At 37.3% G+C, this 24258-nt stretch overlaps 1 protein-coding gene across 3 annotated transcripts in view; it reads left to right on the forward strand.

Moving 5' to 3' along the window:
* Positions 1 to 24258, forward strand: part of GUCY1A2 (guanylate cyclase 1 soluble subunit alpha 2) — a 586113-nt gene that overhangs the window by 418635 nt on the left and 143220 nt on the right. For all 3 annotated transcript variants that reach the window (XM_059874953.1, XM_059874952.1, NM_001191341.1), the window contains one exon: positions 3822 to 3965. In XM_059874953.1, coding sequence (XP_059730936.1) covers positions 3822 to 3965 — 144 coding nt within the window. The remainder of the gene's footprint in view (positions 1 to 3821; positions 3966 to 24258) is intronic.

Consider the following 24258-nt stretch of genomic DNA (forward strand, 5'->3'; position numbering starts at 1 on the left):
CATATTGATTAAAACATGCATATTCATTAATGACAGCTCTAGTAGAGAGGTATGGAAAGTGTTGTTGAAAGTAAAAGAAAGGATTAGTTTTGCTACTATGAACTAATGGAAGAGCCATGGAGTGATTCACAGAAAAGGTGATAGTGGAACTGGATGTTTAATACAATATTTCATCACTTTGCTCTAATTAAAATATTAGATTTTTTAGGATTTAGTCACCATATTTACCTTGATAATTAGAAAACTTTCCTCTAGAAATGAGTTATTCCTAACTTTTATACCATGTTCTATGCTTTGAAATTTGGGGAATTTTAACCGTGATTTAATACAATATTTAAGAATCACAGAGGATGATGAAATCAGGATTAAGCACACCATTCAGAATGGCCATCATCAAATAATATACCAACAGTCATTGCTGGAGAGGAAGTGGACAAAAGGGAACTTTTCTGCATTGTTTGTGGGAATGTAAACTGATAGAGTCATTATGGAGAGTCCTTTAAAAACTAGGAATAATTATACCATATGACCTAGCAATCCCACTACTGAGCTTATACCCTGAAAGTCACAATTCTAAGTGGCACATGTACCCCAGTGTTCACTGCATCACTAATTACAATAGCTAGGACATGGAAGCAATCTAGATGTCCATTGACAGATGAATGTTTAGAGAAGTTGTGGTACATGTGTACAATGGAATATTACTAAGCCATAAAAATGAATAAATTTGTTATATGGAAGCACAAAAGACCCTGAATAGCCCAAACAATCTTGAGAATGAAGAATGGAGCTTGAGGAATCAATCTTCCTGTCCTCAGACTATACTACAAGGTTAGTCATCAAGATGGTATGGTACTGGCGAAAAAAAAAAACCCAAAAAACTAGAACTATATACCAATGGAACAAAGTAGAAAGCCCAAAGATAAACCTACACATCTCTGAGCACCTTGGCTTTGACAAAGGAGGCAAGAATATCCCATGGAGAAAAGACAGTCTCCTCCATAAACTGTGTTGGGAAAACTGGATAGCTATACATTAAAAAAAAAAAAAAAAAAGGGGGTGATGATGGCCTCATAGAATGAGTTTGGAAGTTTACCTTCCTCTGCAATTTTCTGGAAGAGTTTGAGTAGTATAGGTGTACATGTATGGCAAAACCAATACAATATTGCAAAGTAAAAATAATAATAATAATTTTTAAAAATTAAAAAAAAGAAATTAGAACACTTCCTAACACAATACACAAAAATAAATTCACAATGGATTAAAGACCTAAATGTAATGCCAGAAATTATAAAAATTTTCTTAGAGGAAAACTTAGAACACTCTTTGACACAGCCATAGAAAAATCTTTGACCTACCTCCTAGAGTAATGGAAATAAAAACAGAACTAAACAAATGGATCATGATTAAACTTAAATGCTTTTGCACAGCAAAGGAAACCATAAAGAAGATGAAAGATAATCCTCAGATTGGGATAAAATAATTGTAAATGAGATAGCTGACAAAAACTTAATCTCTAAAATATAGAAGAAGCTCATGCAACTCAAAATCAGAAAAACCATCCAATCAAAAATGGGCAGAAGACTAAAACAGACATTTCCCCAAAGAAGACATACAGATGGCTAATAAACACATGAAAAGATGCTCAACATCACTTATTATTAGAGAAAAGCAAATCAAAGCTACAATGAGGTATCACCTCACACCAGTCAGAAGGGCCATAATCAAAATATCTACAAATAATAAATGCTGGGAAGGATGTGGAGAAAAAGGAATCTCAACACACTGTTAAGAATGTAAATTAATACAGTCACCATGGAGAACAGTATGGAATTTTCTTTAAAAACTAGGAATAAAGCTACCATATGACCCAGTAATCCCACTACTGGATACATACCCTGACAAAACCATAACTTGAAAAGTCAACTGTACTCTGTTCATTGCGGTACTATTTACGGTAGCCAGGACATGGAAGCAACCTAGATGTCCTTTGACAGATGAATGGTAAAAAAGTTGTGATACATTTATACAATGGAGTGTTATTCATCTATAAAAAACAAATTTGAGCCACTTTTAGTGAGGTGGATAAACCTAGAACCTGTTACGCAGAGTGAAGTAGGTCAAAAAGAGAAAAACAAATATTGTATATTAATGCATATATATGGAATCTAGAAAACTGATACTGATGAACCTATTCCTAGGGCAGCAATAGAGATGCAGACATAGAGAACACACTTACGGACACAGAATGGGAAAGAGGCTGGGAAGAATTGAGATAGTAGCATTGAAATATATACATTGCCATATGTAAAATAGATAGCCAGTGGGAATTCGCTATATGATTCAGGGAGCTCAAACTGATGCTCTAGGACAACCTAGAGGGATGGGATGAGGTGGAAGATGGAAGGGAAGATCAAGAGGGAAGTGACATATGTATAGTTGTAGTAGTAGCGTTTGTCACTTAGTCATGTCTGACTCTGTGCGACCTTGTAGACTGTAGCCCATCAGGCTTCTTTGTCCATGGGATTCTTCAGGCAAGAATACTGGAGTGGGTTGCCATTTCCTTCTCCAGGGGATCGTCCCAACCCAGGCATTGAACCCAGGTCTCCTGCCTTGCAGGCAAATTCTTTACCACCTAAGCTACAGGAAAGCCCATGTGTATACCTATGGCTGATTCATGTTGACGTATGGCAGAAACCAACACAACATTATACAGCAACTTTCCTCCAATTAAAAAATAAATTTAAAAAAGAGTTACAACAGGATCTGGAAAGACTCTTGACAGTGTCCGCAAACTCTTTAATTGTAAGATTATGGAGGGGTTTCTGTGCTTCAATTTGTAATCTCTAGAATATAACCAATACTAATTCTTCCACTTAGGATATTTGTGAGGATTAAATGAAATAAAGTGTGTTAAGCAGTTGATGCTATTAATGGTAGAGAGTATGAATTCAAGAAGTGTTCAGTGTTAGAATTATTAAGAGTTAAGCATGGGATCCCAAAGAGCAGGACACAACTGAATGACTGAACTGAACTGAAGAATAGGCTAGACAATAAATTATAGATATATCAAACATGCTGCTGCTGCTAAGTTGCTTCAGTCGTGTCCGACTCTGTGCGACCCGATAGATGGCAGCCTACCAGGCTCCCCCGTCCCTGGGATTCTCCAGGCAAGGACACTGGAGTGGGTTGCCATTTCCTTCTCCAATGCATGAAAGTGAAAAGTGAAAGTGAGGTCGCTCAGTCGTGTCCGACTCCTAGCGACCTCATGGACTGCAGCCCACCAGGCTCCTCCGTCCATGGGATTTTCCAAGCAAGAGTACTGGAGTGGGTTGCCATTGCCTTCTCTGGTATCAAACATAGTTATACCTTAAATTAACACAACATTGTAAATCAACTATACTTCAATTTAAAAAAAATTTTTAATACTAAGAAATGTGTGGAGTATTTTGGAAAAACTACAGAGAATTACTTTCCAGTGAAGGTCTACTTGAAGGCTTGAGTAGATGAGAGTGTATTTGTAAAATGTCATTATTTGGAAATTTTCCAGGCAAAATAGTGACAATCCTATTTTTGTGGGGGATAATTATTTTATATTCTAGTTGTTTCTGGTTTTAATGATCATCTATGGTGATAATGTTGATCAACAAACAGCTCTAGATGTTAGTATTTGACTCTGCTATGATTACACTTAGGTTTTCTAATTGTTTAATTACTGGTGCTTTGCTGATATATTTTCCAGCAACATTTGTGATCACAGATAATATTTCTGTTTTGGTTCATTATCACACATTTGCATTTAATCTGTCTGATTGCTGCAGGTGGAAACAATAGGTGATGCATACTGTGTTGCTGCAGGGCTCCACAGAAAAAGCCTTTGCCATGCTAAACCCATTGCTCTGATGGCCCTGAAGATGATGGAACTTTCAGAAGAGGTGTTGACACCTGATGGAAGACCAATTCAGGTAAGCCTCTCAACAATTTTGTTTGAATAGTAATGCACCTGTAACTGAAGAAGGCAAGAAATTCCATTCTGAATTCTACTTACTATAGTTTACAAATCTAGATAAGCCAGTTGCTTAAGAAAGAGGGATTACTAGAGATAACTTACAAATCCAGGAAAGGAACAAATGAAATATGACCCACCCAGAATAGGAAAAAGTGTGAGGAAGACAAATTACCATGGGGGAAAAAAAGTTAAAGGATTAAACCTAGGAAGGAACCCACTGTTAGTGAACAGTTCACCCCCACTAAAGAAGGGTGATGATGAGAATTGGTCCTGAGAGATAATCCATAGAACAAGAAATAAGAAGCGAGAAATTGGAGGACCTGGACAACTTCCTGTGCATAGTGTACAGGTGTTCTTATGAAGCTCAGGGCTCAGGGTTACTTTTGAATTGTTTTTTGTTTCAGAGCTTGAACGTTGGAACCTTCAGACTTAAAAAAAAAAAAGCACAACATGAAAGTTGTGAGTTTAGTTTTATTTGAGGCAAAATGAGGACTGTAGACTGGAATATAGCACCTCAGATAGATCTGAGGAACTGCTCCAAATAGGGAGGGGCAAAGGTCAGTATATATGTGATTTTGGTGACGGGGAAATACATGCAATTGAGCACATATTTTTTGGCAGATGATTTCTGCTAGTCACAAGGAGCAATCATCACCATGAAGGAATTTAGTGCTTTTGTAGATATGATGAGATACAAGAATTGGGCTAATAAAATCAGCTCCTGAAAATATATAGCTATCTGAAGATCTACCGGTCAGTTTTTCCCTGAGCACAGAGTGCTTCGTTTCTCCTCTCCACCCTGAGCTCTTCAGAGAGTGTTGAAAATCAGCAGCTGCAGCAGCACATGATTCAGTCCTCATAGAGGTCGATGGCAAGTGCCCGTGGCAAGTGCCAACTTGTGGTTGACAAGCCCAAGATTGAGGAAACATCAAAAGCTGGAAAATGTAGTTTCCAGTGTATTGTACTCTTTTTGATGCTGATAGCTGTCTGCAGTTGGGATTTACATCTGAGAATGGATAAAGTCACCCAGCTATATTTCTGAAAGCACCTGATAGATCCCAGAAATACTTTTACTATGAATATGTATAAACCAAAATTTGTATTTGGCAAAGTAACCTTGAATTCAAGGCATCTCTTTAATAGTTCATCAATGATGGGTCAAAACATACAGAAAACACCTCAAAATATGAATACATTTCTAGTTTGGCACTATGGCAAAGTAGATACCCTGAGTGACCCTTCTGAATAAAATTATTAAAATGTAGTGTTAAATAGTTTACAAATAGTAGCTTTTTGGAAACTACTAAGCATATTGCTGAACACACACACACACACACACACACACATATATATATACACACACATATATATTATATATATAAACAAAATTTAAGAGGTGAATTAAAGTGCTCTATCATTAGAAGTGATAACAGGACACTAGAAAACACTATCCCTCCACAAGGAAAGTCAACCTCAATTCACTCTTTAAAGAATTTCCACAGATAAAGTTCTCTGAAAAATGAATGCCTAATACTAAATACAAAGCAAAATAAAACAAAGGGGGAAAAAACACACACTCACATAGGAAAGCAAAGTGCTATGAGTAAGAACCAATAGAAACAGGAGATGAGAACAGACCTGGAATGTTGTCAGATATCAAAATTATTGTACATAATCTAAATGACATTACTTAGTATAATTAAAGAAATAAAGAGAAGCTTAAAAATCCAAGGCTGGAAAAGCTAGGTTTGAAAATGAACCAGAGAATTTCTAAGCAATCAACACTATACCAAAACAAACAAAAATAAAAAATCAAGCAAACCAAAACAAAAATACTCTCAGTAGATTAGTTTAGAAGCAGATTAGATACAGTTAAAGAAAATATACATAAATTTGTCCAGAGAATTAAAAATGGGGAAATATGAATAAAAGAATGTAAAATATATAGGAGACATTATAAGTTCAGTTGGAATTACCTGCACATGAAGATAATAGAGAAAATATTTTTGAAAATTTCTCTGGAATTATTGAAAGACACAAATCAGGTCTCAGACACAGTAATCTTAAAGAATTCTACAAAAGAGAAATCATGGGAATTCAAAGCTATATCTTTTTTTTAATTAATGTGTTTTTTTTACTTTTTAAATAAAAAGTATTTTAGTTTACTTTTAATGTTTTACTTCATTTGTACTTAATTTCATGATACATCTGCAATGTGTATAATGGGATATGTATATATTTTTTGAGATACAGTTGATTTGCAATATTTTCTTATTTTCAGGTATATAACATGATTCACAATTTTTACAGATTATGCTCCACTTATAGTTATTATAAGGTATTGGCTATATACCCTGTGCTGTACAATATATCCTTGCATGCTTGTGCGTCCTAAGTTGCTTCAGCCATGTCAGATTCTTTGCAACCCTATTGACCACAGCCCGCCAGGCTCTTCTGTCCATGGGATTCTCCAGACAAGAATACTGGAATGGGTTGCCATGCCCTCCTCCAGGGATCTTCCTGACCCTGGCTTAGAATCCATTTCTCTATGTCTCCTGCATTGGCATGTGGGTTCTTTACCACTAGCACCATCTGGGAAGCCCACTTTATATCCTTACAGCTTATTTAATACATAGTAATGTGTACTTCTTACTCCCCTATCCCTATTTTTCCCTTCCCTTCTTCCTTCTCCCCACAGGTAATCAATAGTTGTTTTTTTTTTTTTTTTTCCTATGTCTGTGAGTCTATTTCTTTTTTGTTATATTCACTAGTTTGTTTTAATTTTTAGATTTCACATTCAAGTAATAACATACAGTATTTGTATGACTTATTCCACTAAGTATAATATCCTCTGGGTCCATCCATTTTGTAGCAAATGGCAAAATTTTATTCATTTTTTTTTATGTCTGAGTAGTATTCTGTAGTATATATATACCACAATCTGTTGATTGACCCTTAGAATATTTCCATATCTTCATAATTGTAAATAATGCTGCTATGAACACTGAGGTGCACATATCCTTTCAAATAAGTGTTCTGGTTTTCTTTAGCTATATATAACCAGGAGTTGAAATGATGGGTCATATGATACTTCTATCTTCAATTTTTTGAGTAAGTTCCAAACTGTCTTACACAGTTGCTACACAAATTCACATTTCCATCAACAGTATACAAGAGTCCTCTTTTCTCAACATCCTCACCATTTGTTATTGTGGTCTTTTTGATCAGAGCCATTCTGACCGGTATGAAGTGGTATCTCCCTGTGGTTCTAACTTGCATTTTTCCAATGACTAGGAATGTTGAACATTTTTTTCATATGCCTGATGGAAGTGTATCTGTTCAAGTTTTCTGCCCATTTTTAATTGAATTGTTTATTTTTTGACATTGAGTTGTATGAGCTGTTTATATATTTTGTTTATATATTTTATACATTAACTGCTTATCAATCATTATATTCAAATATTATATTATATTATATGCAAATATTTTCTTTCATTCAGTAGATTGTCTTTTCATTTTGTCCAAGGTTTCCTTTGCTATACAAAACATTTTAACAAAACTAGACATATCTTAGTGAGACTGCTTGCTCCTTGGAAGAAAATCTATGAAAACCTAGACAGCATATTAAAAGGCAGAGACATCACTTTATCGACAAAGGTCAGTAGTCAAAGCTATGGTTTTTCCATTAGTTATGTAGGGATGTGAGAGTTGGACCATAAAAAAGCCTGAGCACTGAATTGATGCTTTCAAACTGTGGTGCTGGAGAAGACTCTTGAGTGTCCCTCAGACAGCAAGGAGATCAAGCCAGTCAATCCTAACAGAGATCAACCCTGAATATCCATTGGAAGGACAGATGTTGAAACTGAAGCTCCAATACTTTGGCCACCTGATGCAAAGAGCCAACTCATCTGAAAAGACCCTGATGCTCAAAAAGACTGAGGGCAAGAGGAGAAGCAGGTGGTAGAAGATGAGAAGGTTGGATGGCATCACTGACTCAATGGACATGAGTTTGAGCAAGCTCTGGGAGATGGTGAAGGACAGGGAAGCCTGGTGAAAGGTTGCTGTTGAATCACGCGAATACACCGGGATTCTTGGCCCCTGGAGGAGAAGAATTCAATCCGGGGCTAGAGACGAGGCTTGATCGCTCAGAGCTTTTGTGTAATAAAGTTTTATTAAAGTATAAAGGAGATAGAGAAAGCTTCTGACATAGGCATCAGAAGGGGGCAGAAAGAGTACCCCCCTGCTAGTCTTCAGCTGGATGTTATATAGTCACTAGCAGTCTGTTAATGAAAGAAAGGAATGTCTTAAAATTCAGAATGGCACCGGGCCCCTCACCCGTAGATGGCACCGGGCCCCTCACCCGTAAGATGCATTTTGGGATAATCTTGCCGCCAAATGGTTTATCCTGGGCCATAAAATGATTAACTTGAATCTTGAAGAAGGGCAGACCACCATACAAATAGTTTCATTTACATAGATTAGGGGAACAATATCCATACTGGTTTGTCAAGTAGGTTCTGGGCCAAGAGGCGAACCGACTTGGAGACAGAGTTTGGGGTAAAGGCATAGTACATTAGCATAGCTTAAGATGAACCTTTCCATAAGAAAAAGGCATTGGTTATCTCTAGGCTCGAGAATAGCTAACTTCAGGCGAAACCAGGTGTCATTATGGCAACACAGTATTTTAAGAGAAACCTCCCTTTAAATTTGTATAGAGAAGGAAAAAATATTGCTAGTTTGTTTCCTCCTGCCGCTTAAGAGAGATAAAAAATGTCTGACACTTGCAGGCTATTTCCTCCATTTGGAGACCCCTGGCCTTCCTGCCTGTTACCCTCTCACTGGTGTGCTGCAGTTCATGGGGTCACAAAGAGTTAGGCACAACTGAGTGACTGAGCAACGATGAGACTGTAGTGCATGAGAGAAAAAGAGGACACGATAAAAGACAACAGTGACATTCATCAGTAGGGAAAAGATGGTCTATTCAATAAATGTTTGGGGGCCAATTTGTTATCCATGTTTAAAAAATATGTAATTGCATCCCTACTTCCTGTGTATGCACATAAGTCAATTACAGGTGGATTAAATATTATAGGCTGTAGTATACAATTATTAATTTATAATTAGGAATTTATAAACTCAGTGATTTATTTACTAAACTATAATTAACATAAACATGTCAGTTTCAGGTGTACTACATAATGATTTGACATTTGCATACAATATGATATAATTAGAAATTTGAATAAGAGTAGAGAACTTTTTGGAAACTAGGCAGGCCAAAAACTTTCAAACCATAAAAGAAAATATGGATAAATTTTACTACATTAAAACTAAAACCGTCCTGTTTGACAAAGAACACCTATAGAGAATGAAAAGTTAACCACAGCTAGGATAATTTTTTGCAATACATAAAAGTAATAAAATATCATTGGTTAATCTCATCAGCATTCACATTAGACATATTAATAACACTATAATGTAGCTTTCCTACATATGAGTTTGGCACAACTTTGAAGGTCTGACAGTGACTTTATTGCTGAGGAATTGGAGTAGCAGGAAGTCTCATACAAACCTGGTGGGAGTATAAATGGTATGATTTGCTTGGCATTAACTAGTAGAGTTTAACTTGTGCCTTTCTTACAACCCAGTAATCCCTCTCTCAAATGTTTGCTCCAAGAAAGTTGGTGTGCGTATGCAGGAGAAGTCACACACAATATTATTCACAATGATACTTTCATAAAGGCCCCAAAGAGTCTTGAGATAAATATCCATTTAAAAATAGAATGGATAAACGATGATACATTATACCTCGGTATACTATTACAGCAAGGAAAAAGAATGGCTTCAGCTACTGAACATCAACATGGATGGATGTCAAAAACATAATATTGTGCAAAGGAAGCAAGTGATGGAAGAATCATCATCGTTCAGTCACTCTGTCATGTCCGACTCTTTGTGACTCCATTGACTGCAGCACACCAGGCTTCTCTGTCCTTCACCATCTCCCAGAGTTTGCTCAAACTCTTGTCCATTGAGTCAATGATGCCATCCAACCTCTCAGCCTCTGTCATCCCCTTCTCCTCCTGCCTTCAATCTTTCCCAGCATCAGGGTCTTTTCAAACGAGTCAGCTCTTCGCATCAGGTGGCCAAAGTACTGGAGCTTCAGCTTTAGCATCAGTCCTTCCAATGAATATTCAGGGTTGATTTCCTCCAGGACTGACAGGTTTTGATCTCCTTGCTGACAAGGGATTCTGAAGAGTCTTCTCCAACACTACAGTTTAGAAAGCATCAATTCTTTGGCACTTAGCTTTTTTGATTGTCCAGCTCTCACATCCTTACATGACTACTGGAAAAATCATAGCTTTGACTATATAGATCTTTGTCAGCAAAGCAATGTCTCTGTCTTTTACTACACTGTCTAGGTTTGGCATAGCTTTTCTTCCAAGGAGCAGTCGTCTTTTAATTTCATGGTTGCAGTCACTGTCCACAGTGATTTTGGAGCCCAAGAAAATAAAGTCTCTCACTGTTTCCATTGTTTCCCCATCTATTTGCCATGAAGTGGTGGGATCAGATGCCATGATCTTCATTTTTTGAATGTTGAGTTTTTAACCAGCTTTTTCACTCTCACCTTCAAGAGACTCTTTAATTCCTCTTTGCTTTCTGCCATAAGAGTGGTGTAATCTGCATATCTGAGGTTATTGATATTTCTCCCCACAATCTCAGTGGCTCAGACGGTTGCAAGAATGCCCTGCAATGTGGAAGACTTGGGTTCGATCTCTGGGTTGGGAAGATCCCCTGGAGGAGGGCATGGCAACCCATTCCAGTATTCTTGTCTGGAGACTCCCCATGGACAGAGGAGCCTGGCAGGCTACAGTCCATGGGGCTGCAAAGAGTCAGAAATGACTGAGCGGCTAAGCACAGCATACAGCACATAGCAATCTTGATTCCAGCTTATGCTTCATCCAGCCCCGTATTTCTCATGATGTACTCTACATAGAGGAGAAGGGGACAACAGAGGATGAGATGGTTGGATGGCATCGCCAACTCAATGGACATGAGTTTGTGTAAACTCCAGGAGTTAGTGATGGACAGGGAGGCCTGGCGTGGTGCAATCCATGGGGTCGCAAAGAGTCGGATATGACTGAGCAACTAAACTGAACTGAACTGAACTCTACATAGAAGTGAAATAAGCAGGGTGACAATATACAGTCTTGACATACTCCTTTCCCAATTTGGAACCAGTTTTTTGTTCCAAGTCCGGTTCTAACTGTTGCTTCTTGACCTGCATACAGGTTTTGCAAGAGGCAGATAAGATGGTCTGGTGTACCCCTGTCTTTAAGAATTTTCCAGTTTGTTGTGATCTACACCCTCAAAGGCTTTAGCATAGTTAATGAAGCAAAAGTAAATGTTTTTCTGGAATTCTCTTTCTTTATGATCCAACAGATGTTGGCAATTTGATTTCTGGTTAAATGCTATTGTTTATAGTATTATAAACAATGCTATAGTATTATCCTATTGAATTAAAATTAGAAACTAGAAAGATGAAAAATATGTTATTTTGAAATACCTTGATGGAGAAAGTAGAAAGTGAGAAATGACTAATACAAAATTCAAGATGTTGCTTATCTTCTAGGGAAAGAAATACAGTGATTGGATGAAGGAGCATGCAATAAAGAAGATTAATATAGAGATTATAGCAAAATTATTAATTTTATTACTATGCTTAATGTGTGGGGCTTCCCTGGTGGCTCAGCAATAAAGAATCCACCTGCAATGCAGAAGCCGCACAAGCCGCAGTTTCAATCTCTGGGTTAGGAAGATTCCCTGGAGGAGGAAATGGCAGCCCACTACAGTATTCTTGCTTGGAGAATCCCATGGACAGAGGAGCCTGGCAGGCTACAGTCCATAGGGTTGCAAAGAGTCGGACACGACTGAAGTGACTTAGCATAACACACGCTAAATGTGTACATGTATGTTTACATTTGAAATTTTTTAAATGGGGAGAAACGGTTTTCAAACCACTCCCAACAATGGTGAAAACAGAAAAGCATGGAGCAATAATTTTTTTTAAATCTAAGTTTAAGTTCCCTCAATGTAATTATTGAAGTATTTACACGTGTGACTGACACTCCTACCACTGCCAGGAAAACAAACAAAAAAGAGGAATGATGTCTCAAATGTGAAGCAAATGGCAAAAATACACATTCCGGATTGAACTGATATCACATCTTACATTTTCAAGGCTACCAGCTCAGCAAATTTATCATTTGAGATTGTTTTTCTATGTTGGGTTTTCTTTTACAGGAGATATAATGTTTATATTGATGCAGCATTGTCAAAGCAAACTTAAATTACTATAGAACCAAACCAAAGGAATAGAGTTTTACAGTGTGCTCATCCGTATTTTCTTTTTGGGGATGTGAAACTGGTCTGACTATGAATTACTTTATCAAATCAGAAGAGGGCATGCCAATAATGGTTTAATAAGGATTCAAACAGAGAATTCAAAGTATTAAAATCCCCTTAATCATTTTGAAATCATTTAGTGACATTTCAGGGAGCTCCAAGGAGCTCTAGTCCTTTATGTCTCAGCACAGAAAGAATTCAGCAAGAGGTAAAGTGATAGATAAGAAGTGATTTATTAGAATAGGATGTTTGTGATGTTTACAAGTGGAGGATGAGAGGGTGCACCTGAGAACCTGGGCTACAGTTTTAGAATCGAAGGGAAAGTGGGGAAGGAGAAAAGACCACTTTTTTCTTTATTCTTAAGTAGATGGATGTCACACTTCTATCATCAACTCCACCAGTTTCTTGGCCCTAGATGGTCAAGCCTGAACTATCATGGAACTATGGAAAAAATATTTTAAGTCTCAGTACAATAAGAATCTTTACTTTGAAATATTACCTTTCCATAAAGTCTTGTTTCTTATGTGTGCAGAGAGCATATCCTAGGGGTCATTAACTACTGAGCTCTGTAGGCAGAATGTGGGTTTTGTGTCACATTACTTTATTGTTCTGGGTCATGTCTCTTGCGTCTGCTGAATGCTTTGTTGCTAAGCAAGCTTGCTTGGTTTTGTGGTTAAACAAAGCTGCTTTCTTGAGTAAAGCTCAACTTACAGGAGTCTCCCATACTTTTTCCCTTTACTTATAGTCCCCTAGTGAGATTACCCTACTTTGTCTCTTTATTCTGTCCCTCTCAATTTTAGCTTCATTACTAATTTATATTATTTGCAAAGTTTAGAGTTGCTTTTTGTCATTTTTATTTGATTTTGATTTGGCTACTAACTTGTTTCCATGGGCATGTTTCTAAACTTACTGGAAGAATCTTTCATTAAACAAGTTTGATTGTTACAGTAGCTTATATGTGATCAGTTGACTGTTTATTTCAAACTATCTAAGTTTTTAGGCTTTATAAATTTAAGTTATTTGAGTTGCAATACTTGCTCAAGACAAAGGAAAATTCCCCAAGTCTCTCAAATTTTGAAAAAACAAATTACAAATTTTATATGGTTTTACACACCATTGAGGCACCTATCATGATAGGAAATAGGAACTTGAATTATCAATTATAATTGCTTGCAAATGTTTTGTTATGTCCTTGAATCAATAAGTGTAAAATTGATTGGCTAAAATTCTAATTTTAAATATTACCAGAGAATATACTATTTTACTTATTCAGTTTATAATACTCAAATTATCTTTTCTATAAGCACTCTGTAAGTATTTTAAAAGTCTGTTAAAGATGCAGATCAAAAGAAACACAACAGTGAACATTAGAAGGGTCATCAAAAGAGATTGTAATCAGGATTTTGGAGATCCAAGCCATTTTCCCAGAACAGTTCCCAAATCAGAAAGAGGGTTATGGGTTATGTAAGGCCTCAATTTTTTGTGTGTGCATATGTTTTAACATTTGAGATACATTAATAGATTCATCTGGAATAAAAGAGAAACATTTTGTTTTGATGATAGCACAGGTCTCTCCCTAAGAAGCTGTAATGATGTCCAAGACCATCCTCTTTTATAGAACAGCTTTTCTCATTAGAGACATTTCATCATTTAGAGGGATTTGGCATTATTTCTATGATGGAAGGCTCCTTGAATAAATTTTGTTAGAGCCTCAATGTGAACTACATTTTCAAAACCTAGTCCTGGCATAAGGATGTTGGCTAAATGATCATACTATTGAATGACAGACCAAGTCCATCTAGCACACATCATAAGGAGGTTGACTGGAGAGTGACTCAAAGAAGTTAACATATGTCCTTGGGCCCAAGAGAATCCTAGAGTGTGTTTTAAGCCTCCTTTCCCAGTTTGTTTTAAACCATTCATTATCTCTTAGAACTGTGATGTGGTGACAGTCATCCCTAGGTAACCATCCCATATTTCTAGTAAAATATTCTTTGTTTATCCAAGAGTGATCTTTCTGCTCCCAGCAAAAAAGAGTTCTATCATTTAGTCTACCATATCCTCTAATGAGCCAAATAAACCTGTCCCAAATTTGGAATATGTTTCCAGCCCATAGACTTTTGATTTTGTCTTTAACTTTAGGGTAGGCTTTCCAGTGAGCCTGAGAAACTGTCTTACTATATGAAAAATGCATAGAATGTCCAGGATTTTATATGGTGGAAGCTATAGGCCAGGAAAAGTGATCCCATAAAGTGATGGATTTTCTCTTGGAGGATCATACTAGCATTTTTTTCTTCTAAAATTAAATGTCTTAAAACTAACCAGTCAGCATGCTGGAGTTGGAAGACCCACCATGGCAATCCAGAGCTGCTGGAAAGGGGAAGTTGACCACATATTCAGCAGTTAGAGTTATCAGTAAAATCTGCATAAGACTTAGCCCAGAGTAGGAAAACATTTGAACTCTCTTCAGCTTTTATGGAAGCAACATTGTGAACTAAGCTAATAATCATATACCATCTTATAATTTTTATTTATTTATTTTTTAAATGGAAATTTTAACTAAGTATTTGTCTGTTTTGGAGGCTGTAGAGTGGGATTTTTCGATGTTTTTCCAGCAAATGTGACACCTCAATATCTAGAAGAGAGGTATAAATAAAACAAGGAGTAAGTAAATCACTTATCCATGTAGGTTCCCTAGATAGGATCAGCATATCCCATCTATGATTGCCTTTTAAACAGAAACTTAAGATCGTTAACAGGTTTATAAGAATAAGTGCACTCATTTTGGTTGGTTGAGTTATAGGGTTTAACTCTAGAGAGGTGGACCAAGAAGAATATCCCTCTATTATTTATTGGCAGTGGGATTTGTTAATATAACTTTTTATTTTTATTTTTTTTAGTTTTTTAATTGAAGGATAATTGCTTTACAGAATTTTGTGGTTTTATGTCATTCATCAACAAGAATCAGCCATAGGTACAACTCCTATTGTACCTCTCCATCCCACCCTTTAGCCTGTCACAGAGCCCCTGTTTGAGTTCTCTGAGTCGTATAGCAAATTCCCATTGGCTATCTATTTTACATGTGGTATTTTAAGTTTCTATGTTACTCTCTCCATACAACTCCCCTTCTCCCTCCTTTCCTACCCCCATGTCCGTAGGTTTGTTCTCTGTATCTGTTTCTCCATTGCTGCCCTGAAAATAAATTCATCAGTGCCATCTCTTTAGATTCCATGTATATGTGTCAGTATATGGTATTTATATTTCTCTTTCTGACTTACTTCACTCTGTATAATAGGCTCTACTTTCATCCACCTCATTAGAACAGATTGAAATGTGTTCCTTTTTTTGGATCAGTAGTATTCCATTGTAAATATGTACATATATACACAGTTTCCTTATCCATTCATCTGTCAATGGACATCTAAGTTGCTTCCATGTTCTAGCTATTGTAAATAGTGCTTCATTGAACATTGGGGTACATGTCTTTCAATTTTGGATTCCTTAGGCTATATGCCTAGGAGTGGGATTGCTGGGTCACATGGTGGTTTTATTCCTAGCTTTTTAAGGAATCTCCATGCTGTCTTTCATAGTGGCTGTATCAGTTTCCATTCACACCAGCAATGCAAGTATTCCCTTTTCTCCACACCCTCTCCTCATTTATTGTTTGTAGACTTTTTGAGGATGGCCATTCTGACTGGTGTGAGGTGGTATCTCAATGTAGTTTTGATTTTCATTCTAAAAACGAGTGATGTTGAACATCTTTTCATGTGCTTGTTAGCCATTTGTATGTCTACTTTCGAGAAATGTCTTTTCAGGTTCGTTTCCTACTTTTTCATTGGATTGTTTGCTTTTCTGGTATTTAGTTGTATGAACTGTTTGTATATTTTGGAAATTATTTGTCAGTTGTTTCCTTTGTTATTATTTCCTCCCATTCTGAGGCTTGTCTTTTCACTTTGTTTGTAGTTTCTTTTGCTATGGAACACTTTTAAGTTTAATTAGGTCCCATTTGTTTATTTTTGTTTTTATTTCCACTACTCTAGGAGGTGGGTCATAGAAAATCTTTCTGTGATTTGTCATCAAATGTTCTGCATATGTTCTCTTCTAAGAGATAGTCTCTGGACAGAGGATGAGATGGTTGGGTGGCATCACCGACTCAATGGGCATGAGTTTGAGTAAACTCCGGAAGTTGGCAATGGACAGGGAGGCCTGACGTGCTGCAGTCCATGGGGTTATGAGGAGTTGGACATGACTGAGTGACTGAACTGAACTGAACTGATCTTACATTTAAGTCTTTAATCTATTTTGAGTTTATCTTTGTGTTTGGTGTTAGGTAGTGATCTAATTTTATTCTTTTGCACATAGCTGTCCAGTTTTTCCAGAACCATTTGTTGAAGACACTGTCTTTGCCCCACTGTATATTCTTGCCTCTTTTGTCAAAAATAAGGTACCCATCTCTGCATGGGTTTATCTCTGGGTTCTCTATCTTTTTCCATTGGTCTATATTTCTGTTTTTGTGCCAGTACCATACTGTCTTGATGACTGTAGCTTTGTAGTATTGTCTTAAGTCAGGAAGGTTGATTCCTCCAGCTCCATTCTTTCTCAAGACTGCTTTGGCTATTCGGTGTCTTTTGTGTTTCCATATGAATTGTGAAATTTTTTGTTCTAGTTCTGTGAAAAAATGAACTTGGTAATTTGATACAGATCTCACTGAATCTGTAGATTGCATTTGGTAGTATAGTCATTTTCACAATATTGATTCTTCCTACCCAGGAACATGGAATATCTCTCCATCTGTTTACATCATCTTGGATTTCTTTCATCAGTGTCTTATAGCTTTCTATATACAGGTCTTTTGTCTCCTTAGGTAGGTTTATTCTTTTTGTTCCAGTGGTGAATGGTATTGATTCCTTAATTCCTCTTTCTGATTCTTCATTGCTGGTATATAGGAATGCAAGTGATTTTTGTGTATTGACCTTGTATCCTACGACTTTGCTGAATTCAGTGATTAGCTCTAGTAATTTTTTGATAGTTTCTTTTGGATTTTATATGTATAGTATCATGTCATCTTTAAACAGTGAGGGTTTTACTTCTTGTTTTCTGATCTGGATTTCTTTTATTTCTTTTTCTTCTCTAATTGCCATAGCTAGGACTTCCAAAATTATGTTGAATAATAGTGGTGAGAGTGGACACCCTTGTCTTGCTCCTGATCTTAGGGAGAATGCTTTCAGTTTTTCACCATTAAGAATAATGTTTTCTGTAGGCTTATCATATATGGCCTTTACTATAGTGAGGTAGGTTGCTTCTTTGCCCATTTTTTGAAGCACTTTTATCATAAATGGGTGCTGAATTTTGTCAAAGGCTTTTTCTGCATCTGTTGAGATGATCATGTGGCTTTTATCTTTCAATTTGTTGATATGGTGTATCACATTGATTGCTTTGCATATATTGAAGAATCCTTGCATCCCTGGAATAAACCTGACTTGATCATGGTGTATCAGCTTTTTAATGTGTTGTTGAATTCTGTTTGCTAAAATTCTGTTGAGGATTTTTGCATTTATGTTCATCAGTGATATTGGCATGTAATTTTCTTTTTTCATATTGTCTTTGCCTGGTTTTGGTATAAGGGTGATTGTGGCCTCGTAGAATGAGTTTGAAAGTGTTCCTTCCTCTGCAACTTTTTGGAAGAGTTTCAGAAAAATAGGCATTAAGTCTTCTCTAAATGTCTGATAGAATTCCCCAGTGAAGCCATCTGATGCTGGGCTTTTATTTTTGGGGAGTTTTTTTTTTAATTATTTATTTTAAATGGAGGCTAATTACTTTATAATATTGTAGTGGTTTTTGCCATACGGTGACATGAATCAGCCATGGGTGTACACGTGTCCCCCATCCTGAACCCCTTCCCACCTCCCTCCCCATCCCATCTCTCAGGGATGTGTCAGCACACTGGCATTGAGTGCCCTATTTCAAGCATCAAATTCGGACTGGTGATCTATTTCACATATGGAAATATATATGTTTCATTACTATTCTCTCAAATCATCCCATCCTCACCTTCTCCCACAGAGTCCAAAAGTCTTTTCTTTATATCTGTCTCTCTTTTGCTGTCCTGCATATATGGACATTGTTACCATCTTTCTAAATTCCATATATATGCATTAATATACTATATTGGTTGGGAGAAGGCAATGGCAGCCCACTCCAGTACTCTTGCCTGGAAAATCCCATGGACAGAGGAGCCTGGTAGGCTGCAGTCCATGGAGTCACTAAGAGTTGGACACGACTGAGTGACTTCATTTTCACTTTTCACTTTCCTGCATTGGAGAAGGAAATGGCAACCCACTCCAGTACTCTTGCCTGGAGAATCCCAGGGGCAGGGGAGCCTGGTGGGCTGCTGTCTATGGGGTCGCACAGAATCGGACACGACTGAAGCAACTTAGCATGCATGCATGCATACTATATTGGTGTTATTCATTCTGACTTACTTCACTCTGTAAAATAGGCTCCAGTTTCATCCATCTCATTAGAACTGATTCAAATATGTCTTTTTAATAGCTGAGTAATATTCCATTGTGTATATGTACCACAGCTTTCTTATCCATTCATCTGCCGATGAACCTCTAGGTTGCTTTGCAATGAATGTTGACATACATATGTCTCTTTCAGTTCTGGTTTCCTTGGTGTGTATGCCCAGCAGTGGGATTGCTGGGTTGTATGGCAGTTCTATTTCCACTTTTTTAAGGAATCTCCACACTGTTCTCCAGTTTGCATTCCCACCAACCGTGTAAGAGGGTTTCCTTTTCTCTGCACAATCTCCAGCACTTATTGTTCATAGACTTTTTGAGAGCAGCCATTCTGACTGGCGTGAGTTGGTACCTCATTCTGGTACATTTTGATTTGCAGTTCTCTGATAATGAGTGATGTTGAGCATCTTTTCATGTGTTTGTTAGCCATCTTTATGTTTTCTCTGGAGAAATATCTGTTTAGGTCTTTGGCCCATTTTTTGGTTGGGTTTTTTATTTTTCTGGAATTGAGCTGGAGAATCTGCTTGTATATTTTTTTAGATTAATTCTTTGTCAGTTGCTTTGTTTGCTATTATTTTCTCCCATTCTGAAGGCTGTCTTTTCACCTTGCTTATAATTTCCTTCATTGTGCAAAAGGTTTTACGTTTAATTATGTCCCATTTGTATATTTTTGCTTTTATTTCAATTACTCTGGGAGGTGGGTCATAGAGCATCCTGCTGTGATTTATGTCAGAGAGTGTTTTGCCTATGTTTTCCTCTAGGAGTTTTATAGTTTCTGGTGTTACATTTAGATTTTTAATTTATTTTGAGTTTCTTTGTGTGTGGTGTTAGAAAGTGTTCTAGTTTCATTTTTTTAAAGTGGTTGACCAGTTTTCCCAGCACCACTTATTAAAGACATTGTCTCTTCTCCATTGTATATTCTTGCCTCCTTTGTCAAAGATAAGGTGTGCTTAGGTGCATGGACATATCTTTGGGCTTTCTGTTTTGTTCCATTGATCTATATTTCTTTCTTTGCGCCGGTACCATACTGTCTTGATGGCTGTAGCTTTGTTGTATATCTGATGTCAGGCAGGTTGATTCCTCCAGTTCCATTCTTCTTTCTCAACATTGCTTTGGCTATTCAAGGTTTTTTGTATTTCCATACAAACTGTGAAATAATTTGTTCTATTTCTCTGAAAAATACTATTGGTAGCTTGAAAGGGACTGTGTTGAATCTATAGATTGCTTTAGGTAATATACTCATTTTCACTATATTGATTCTTCTGATTCATGAACATGGTATATTTCTCCATCTATTTGTGTCATCTTTGATTTCTTTCATTAATGTTTTATAGCTTTCTATATGTAGGTCTTTTGTTTCTTTAGGTAGATGTATTCCTAAGTGTTTGATTCTTTTCGTCACAAGGGTGAATGAAATTGTTTCCTTAATTTCTCTTTCTGTTATCTAACTGTTAGTGTGTAGGAATGCAAGGCATTTCTGTGTGTTAATTTTATATCATGCAACTTTAGTGTATTCATTGATTAGCTCTAGTAATTTTCTGGTTGTGTCTTTAGGGTTTTCTATGTAGAGGATCATGTCATCTGCAAACAGTGAGGGTTTTACTTCTTTTTTTCCAGTCTGGATTCCTTTTATTTCTTTTTCTTCTCTGATTGCTGTGGCTAAAACTTCCAAAACTCTGTTGAATAGTAGTGGTGAGAATGGGCACCTTTTCTTGTTCCTGACTTTCAGTTCAGTTCATTTCTATTGCTCAGTCGTGTCCGACTCCTTGAGACCTCATGAACCACAGTACGCCAGAAATCCCTGTCCATCACCAACTCCCAGAGTCCACCCAAACCCATGTCCATTGAGTCAGTAATGCCATCCAACCATCTCATCCTCTGTTGTCCCCTGCTCCTCATGCCTTCAATCTTTCCCAGCATCAGGGTCTTTTCAAATGAGTCAGCTCTTCACATCAGGTGGCCAAAATATTAGAGTTTCAGCTTCAACATCAGTCCCACCAATGAACACCCAGGACTGATCTCCTATACGATGGACTGGTTGGATCTCCTTGCAGTCCAAGGGACTCCCAAGAGTCTTCTCCAACACCACAGTTCAAAAGCATCAATTCTGCGGAGCTCAGCTTTCTTTAGAGTCCAACACTCACATCCATATATGACCACTGGAAAAACCACAGCCTTGACTAGACAGACTTTTGTTGACAAAGTTATGTCTCTGCTTTTTAATATGCTGTCTAGATTGGTCATAACTTTCCTTCCAAGAAGTAAGTGTCTTTTAGTTTCATGGCTGCAATTCACCATCTGCACTGATTTTGGAGCCCAGAAAAATAAAGTCTGCCAGTTTCTCCATTTTTTGCCATGAAATGATAGGACCAGATGCCATGATCTTCGTTTTCTGAATGTTGAGCTTTAAGCCAACTTTTTCACTCTCCTCTCTAACTTTCATCAAGAGGCTCTTTAGTTCTTATTCACTTTCTGCCATAAGGGTGGTGTCATCTGCATATCTGAGGTTATTGATATTTCTCCCAGCAATCTTGATTCCAGCCTGTGCTTACTCCAGCCCAGCATTTCTCATGATGGATTATGCATAAAAGTTAAATAAACAGGGTGACAATATACAGCCTTTCCTATTTGGAACCAGTCTGTTGTTCCATGTCCAGTTCTAACTGTTGCTTCCTGACCTGCATACAGGTTTCTCAAGAAGCAGGTCAGGTGGTCTGATATTCCCATCTCTTTCAGAATTTTCCACAGTTTATTGTGATCCACACAGTCAAAGGTTTTGGCATAGTCAAAAAGCAGAAATAGATGTTTTTCTGGAACTCTCTTGCTTTTTTGATGATCCAGCAGATGTTGGCAATTTGATCTCTGTTTCCTGTGCTTTTTCTAAAACCAGCTTGTATATCTGAAAGTTCACAGTTCACGTACTACTAAAGCCTGGCTTGGAGAATTTTGATCATTACTTTACTAGCATGTGAGATGAGTGCAATTGTGCAGTAGTCTGAGGATTCTTTGGCATTGGCCTTTCTTTGGGATTGGAATGAAAACTGACCTTTTCCAGTTCTGTGTCCACTGCTGAGTTTTCCAAATTTGCTGGTATATTGAGGGCAGCACTTTCACAGCATCATCTTTCAGGATTTGAAATAGCTCAACTGGAATTCCATCACCTCCACTAACTTTGTTCATAGTCATTTTTTCTAAGGCCCACTTGATTTCACATTCCAGGATGTTTGGCCCTAGGTGAGTGATCACACCATCATGATTATCTTGGTTGTGAAGATCCTTTTTTCCTATAATTGACATCTAATCTTACCACATTATGAACAGAAAAGATACTTGAAATAATTTCAATTTTTTTGAATTTACCAAAGCTAGATTTATGGCCCAGGTTGTGATCTAGCCTGGAGAATATTCCGTGTGCCACTTGAGAAAAAGGTGAAATTCATTGTTTGGGGGTGAAATGTCCTATAGAGATCAATTAGATCTCACTGGTCCATAGTATCCTTTAAAGTTTGTATTTCCTTGATAATTTTCTGTTTGGTTGATCTATCCATAGGTGTGAGATGGGCATTAAAGTCTTTTGGGGAGATTTTTGATCACTGTTTCAATTTCAGTGTTTGTAATTGGGTAGTTCATAATTTCTGTTTCTTCCTGGTTCAATCTTGGGAGGTTGACCTTTTCTAACCACCTTGGTCATAACTGATCATTGGATGACCCCTCTTTCTAACTTTTAATTAGAACCCAATCTCTCGGATTGATGTTAACAGTGTTTTGATGAATCTCTGTCTTATCTGACAATATATTTTCCTATGATTTTTAGAGCCCATTGTACTTGTCCTAGATTAACAGCATAATCTTTAAGTACAGTTGCTTTTTCATTTAACACAAAGTCATTTGTTAAGAAAGTTCTCCCATACATTAACTCATAGGGACTGACCTTTAGTTATTCCTTAGGGGCTGCTCTTATTCTCATTAGAGAAACTGTTAATACTTGGACCCATTTTTCTCCAGTCTCTTGGCATAATTCAGCTATAGTTCACTTCACTGTGAGCTAACTCATTCATCTTTTCTACTTTTCCTGAGGATTGGGACCTCCGTGCAGCAAGAAAGAAATACCTTACTTCTAAAGTTTTATATACTTGTTGGGTGATTTTAGAGAAATATGCAGGCCATTTGGGCTTCCTTGGTGGCTCAGCGGTAAAGAATCCACCTGCAATATAGGAGGCACAGGAGACGCAGATTCAATTCCTGGGTCAGGAAGATCCTCTGGAAGACAGCATAGCAATCCACTCCAGTATTCTTGCCTAGAGAATCCTGTGGAAAGGGGAGCCTGGTGGTCTACAGTCCATAGGTTGCAAAGAGTCAGACATGACTGAAGTGACTTAGTATCTAGGCAGTCAAGTGGGCTCATTATCACTTTGTATAGATTGAGGTAAACCAAAGCAAGGGATTATTTCCTTAAGTAAATTTTTTGTTACTTTTGAAGCCCACTCAGTTCATATAGGGAATGCCTTTATGCAACTTGTAAATGTGTCTACCATCAATAACAAATATTTATATCCTTGGGACCTGGGCATTTGAGTGGAATCAATCTGCCAAACCTCTCCTAGATAGCTTCCTCTGTGTTGAACAGGTTTAACTAATACAGGGGAAAGTGGCAAAGTTTTAGGGTTATTTTGTAAGTAGGTGTCACATGATTTGGTGATCTGTGCCACCACAGTCTTCATTTCCCTTCCCATAAACAAATATATTAACAAATTCCAAAAACTTCATATTCATAATGGGAAGTTTTGTGTAAAGCCTTAATTAGTTTTTACTGTTGGACTTGTGGAATCACAGTTCTTTTATTTTGGAGAAGGAAATGGCAACCCACTCCAGTACTCTTGCCTAGAAAATCCCATGGACAGAGGATCCTGGTGTCCATGGGGTCTCAAAGAGTCAGACACAACTGAGCGACTTCACTTTCACTTTCATCCTCTTTGATTTATTAATCCTCTGCTTTTAGCCCAGTCCTCCTCTTCCTTGGAGTAGCAAGTTTGTAGCATTTCTTCTACTAGGCTTGGGAATTTTAAAACTGCCTGAATGCTGTCTATTAATTTACAAGCTGCTCTCTTTGTCTCTCATCAGCTCAATGATTTCCCTTTCCATTTTCTAACCCAGAAGCTAGAGGTTGGTGTCCCTTACAGAGTACCACAAGTATTTCTTTAGCATCCTATACTGCCTTTAATAATTTAAGGATTTCCTTTTCATACTTAAGAAGAGACTTCTTAGCATTTAGCATGCGCCTTTCCCTCCAAATAGTGACATGAGCATGGAGAATCAAAAAGC

Source organism: Bos taurus, chromosome 15 (genome assembly GCF_002263795.3).
Source record: "Bos taurus isolate L1 Dominette 01449 registration number 42190680 breed Hereford chromosome 15, ARS-UCD2.0, whole genome shotgun sequence".
Lineage (NCBI taxonomy): Eukaryota > Metazoa > Chordata > Mammalia > Artiodactyla > Bovidae > Bos > Bos taurus.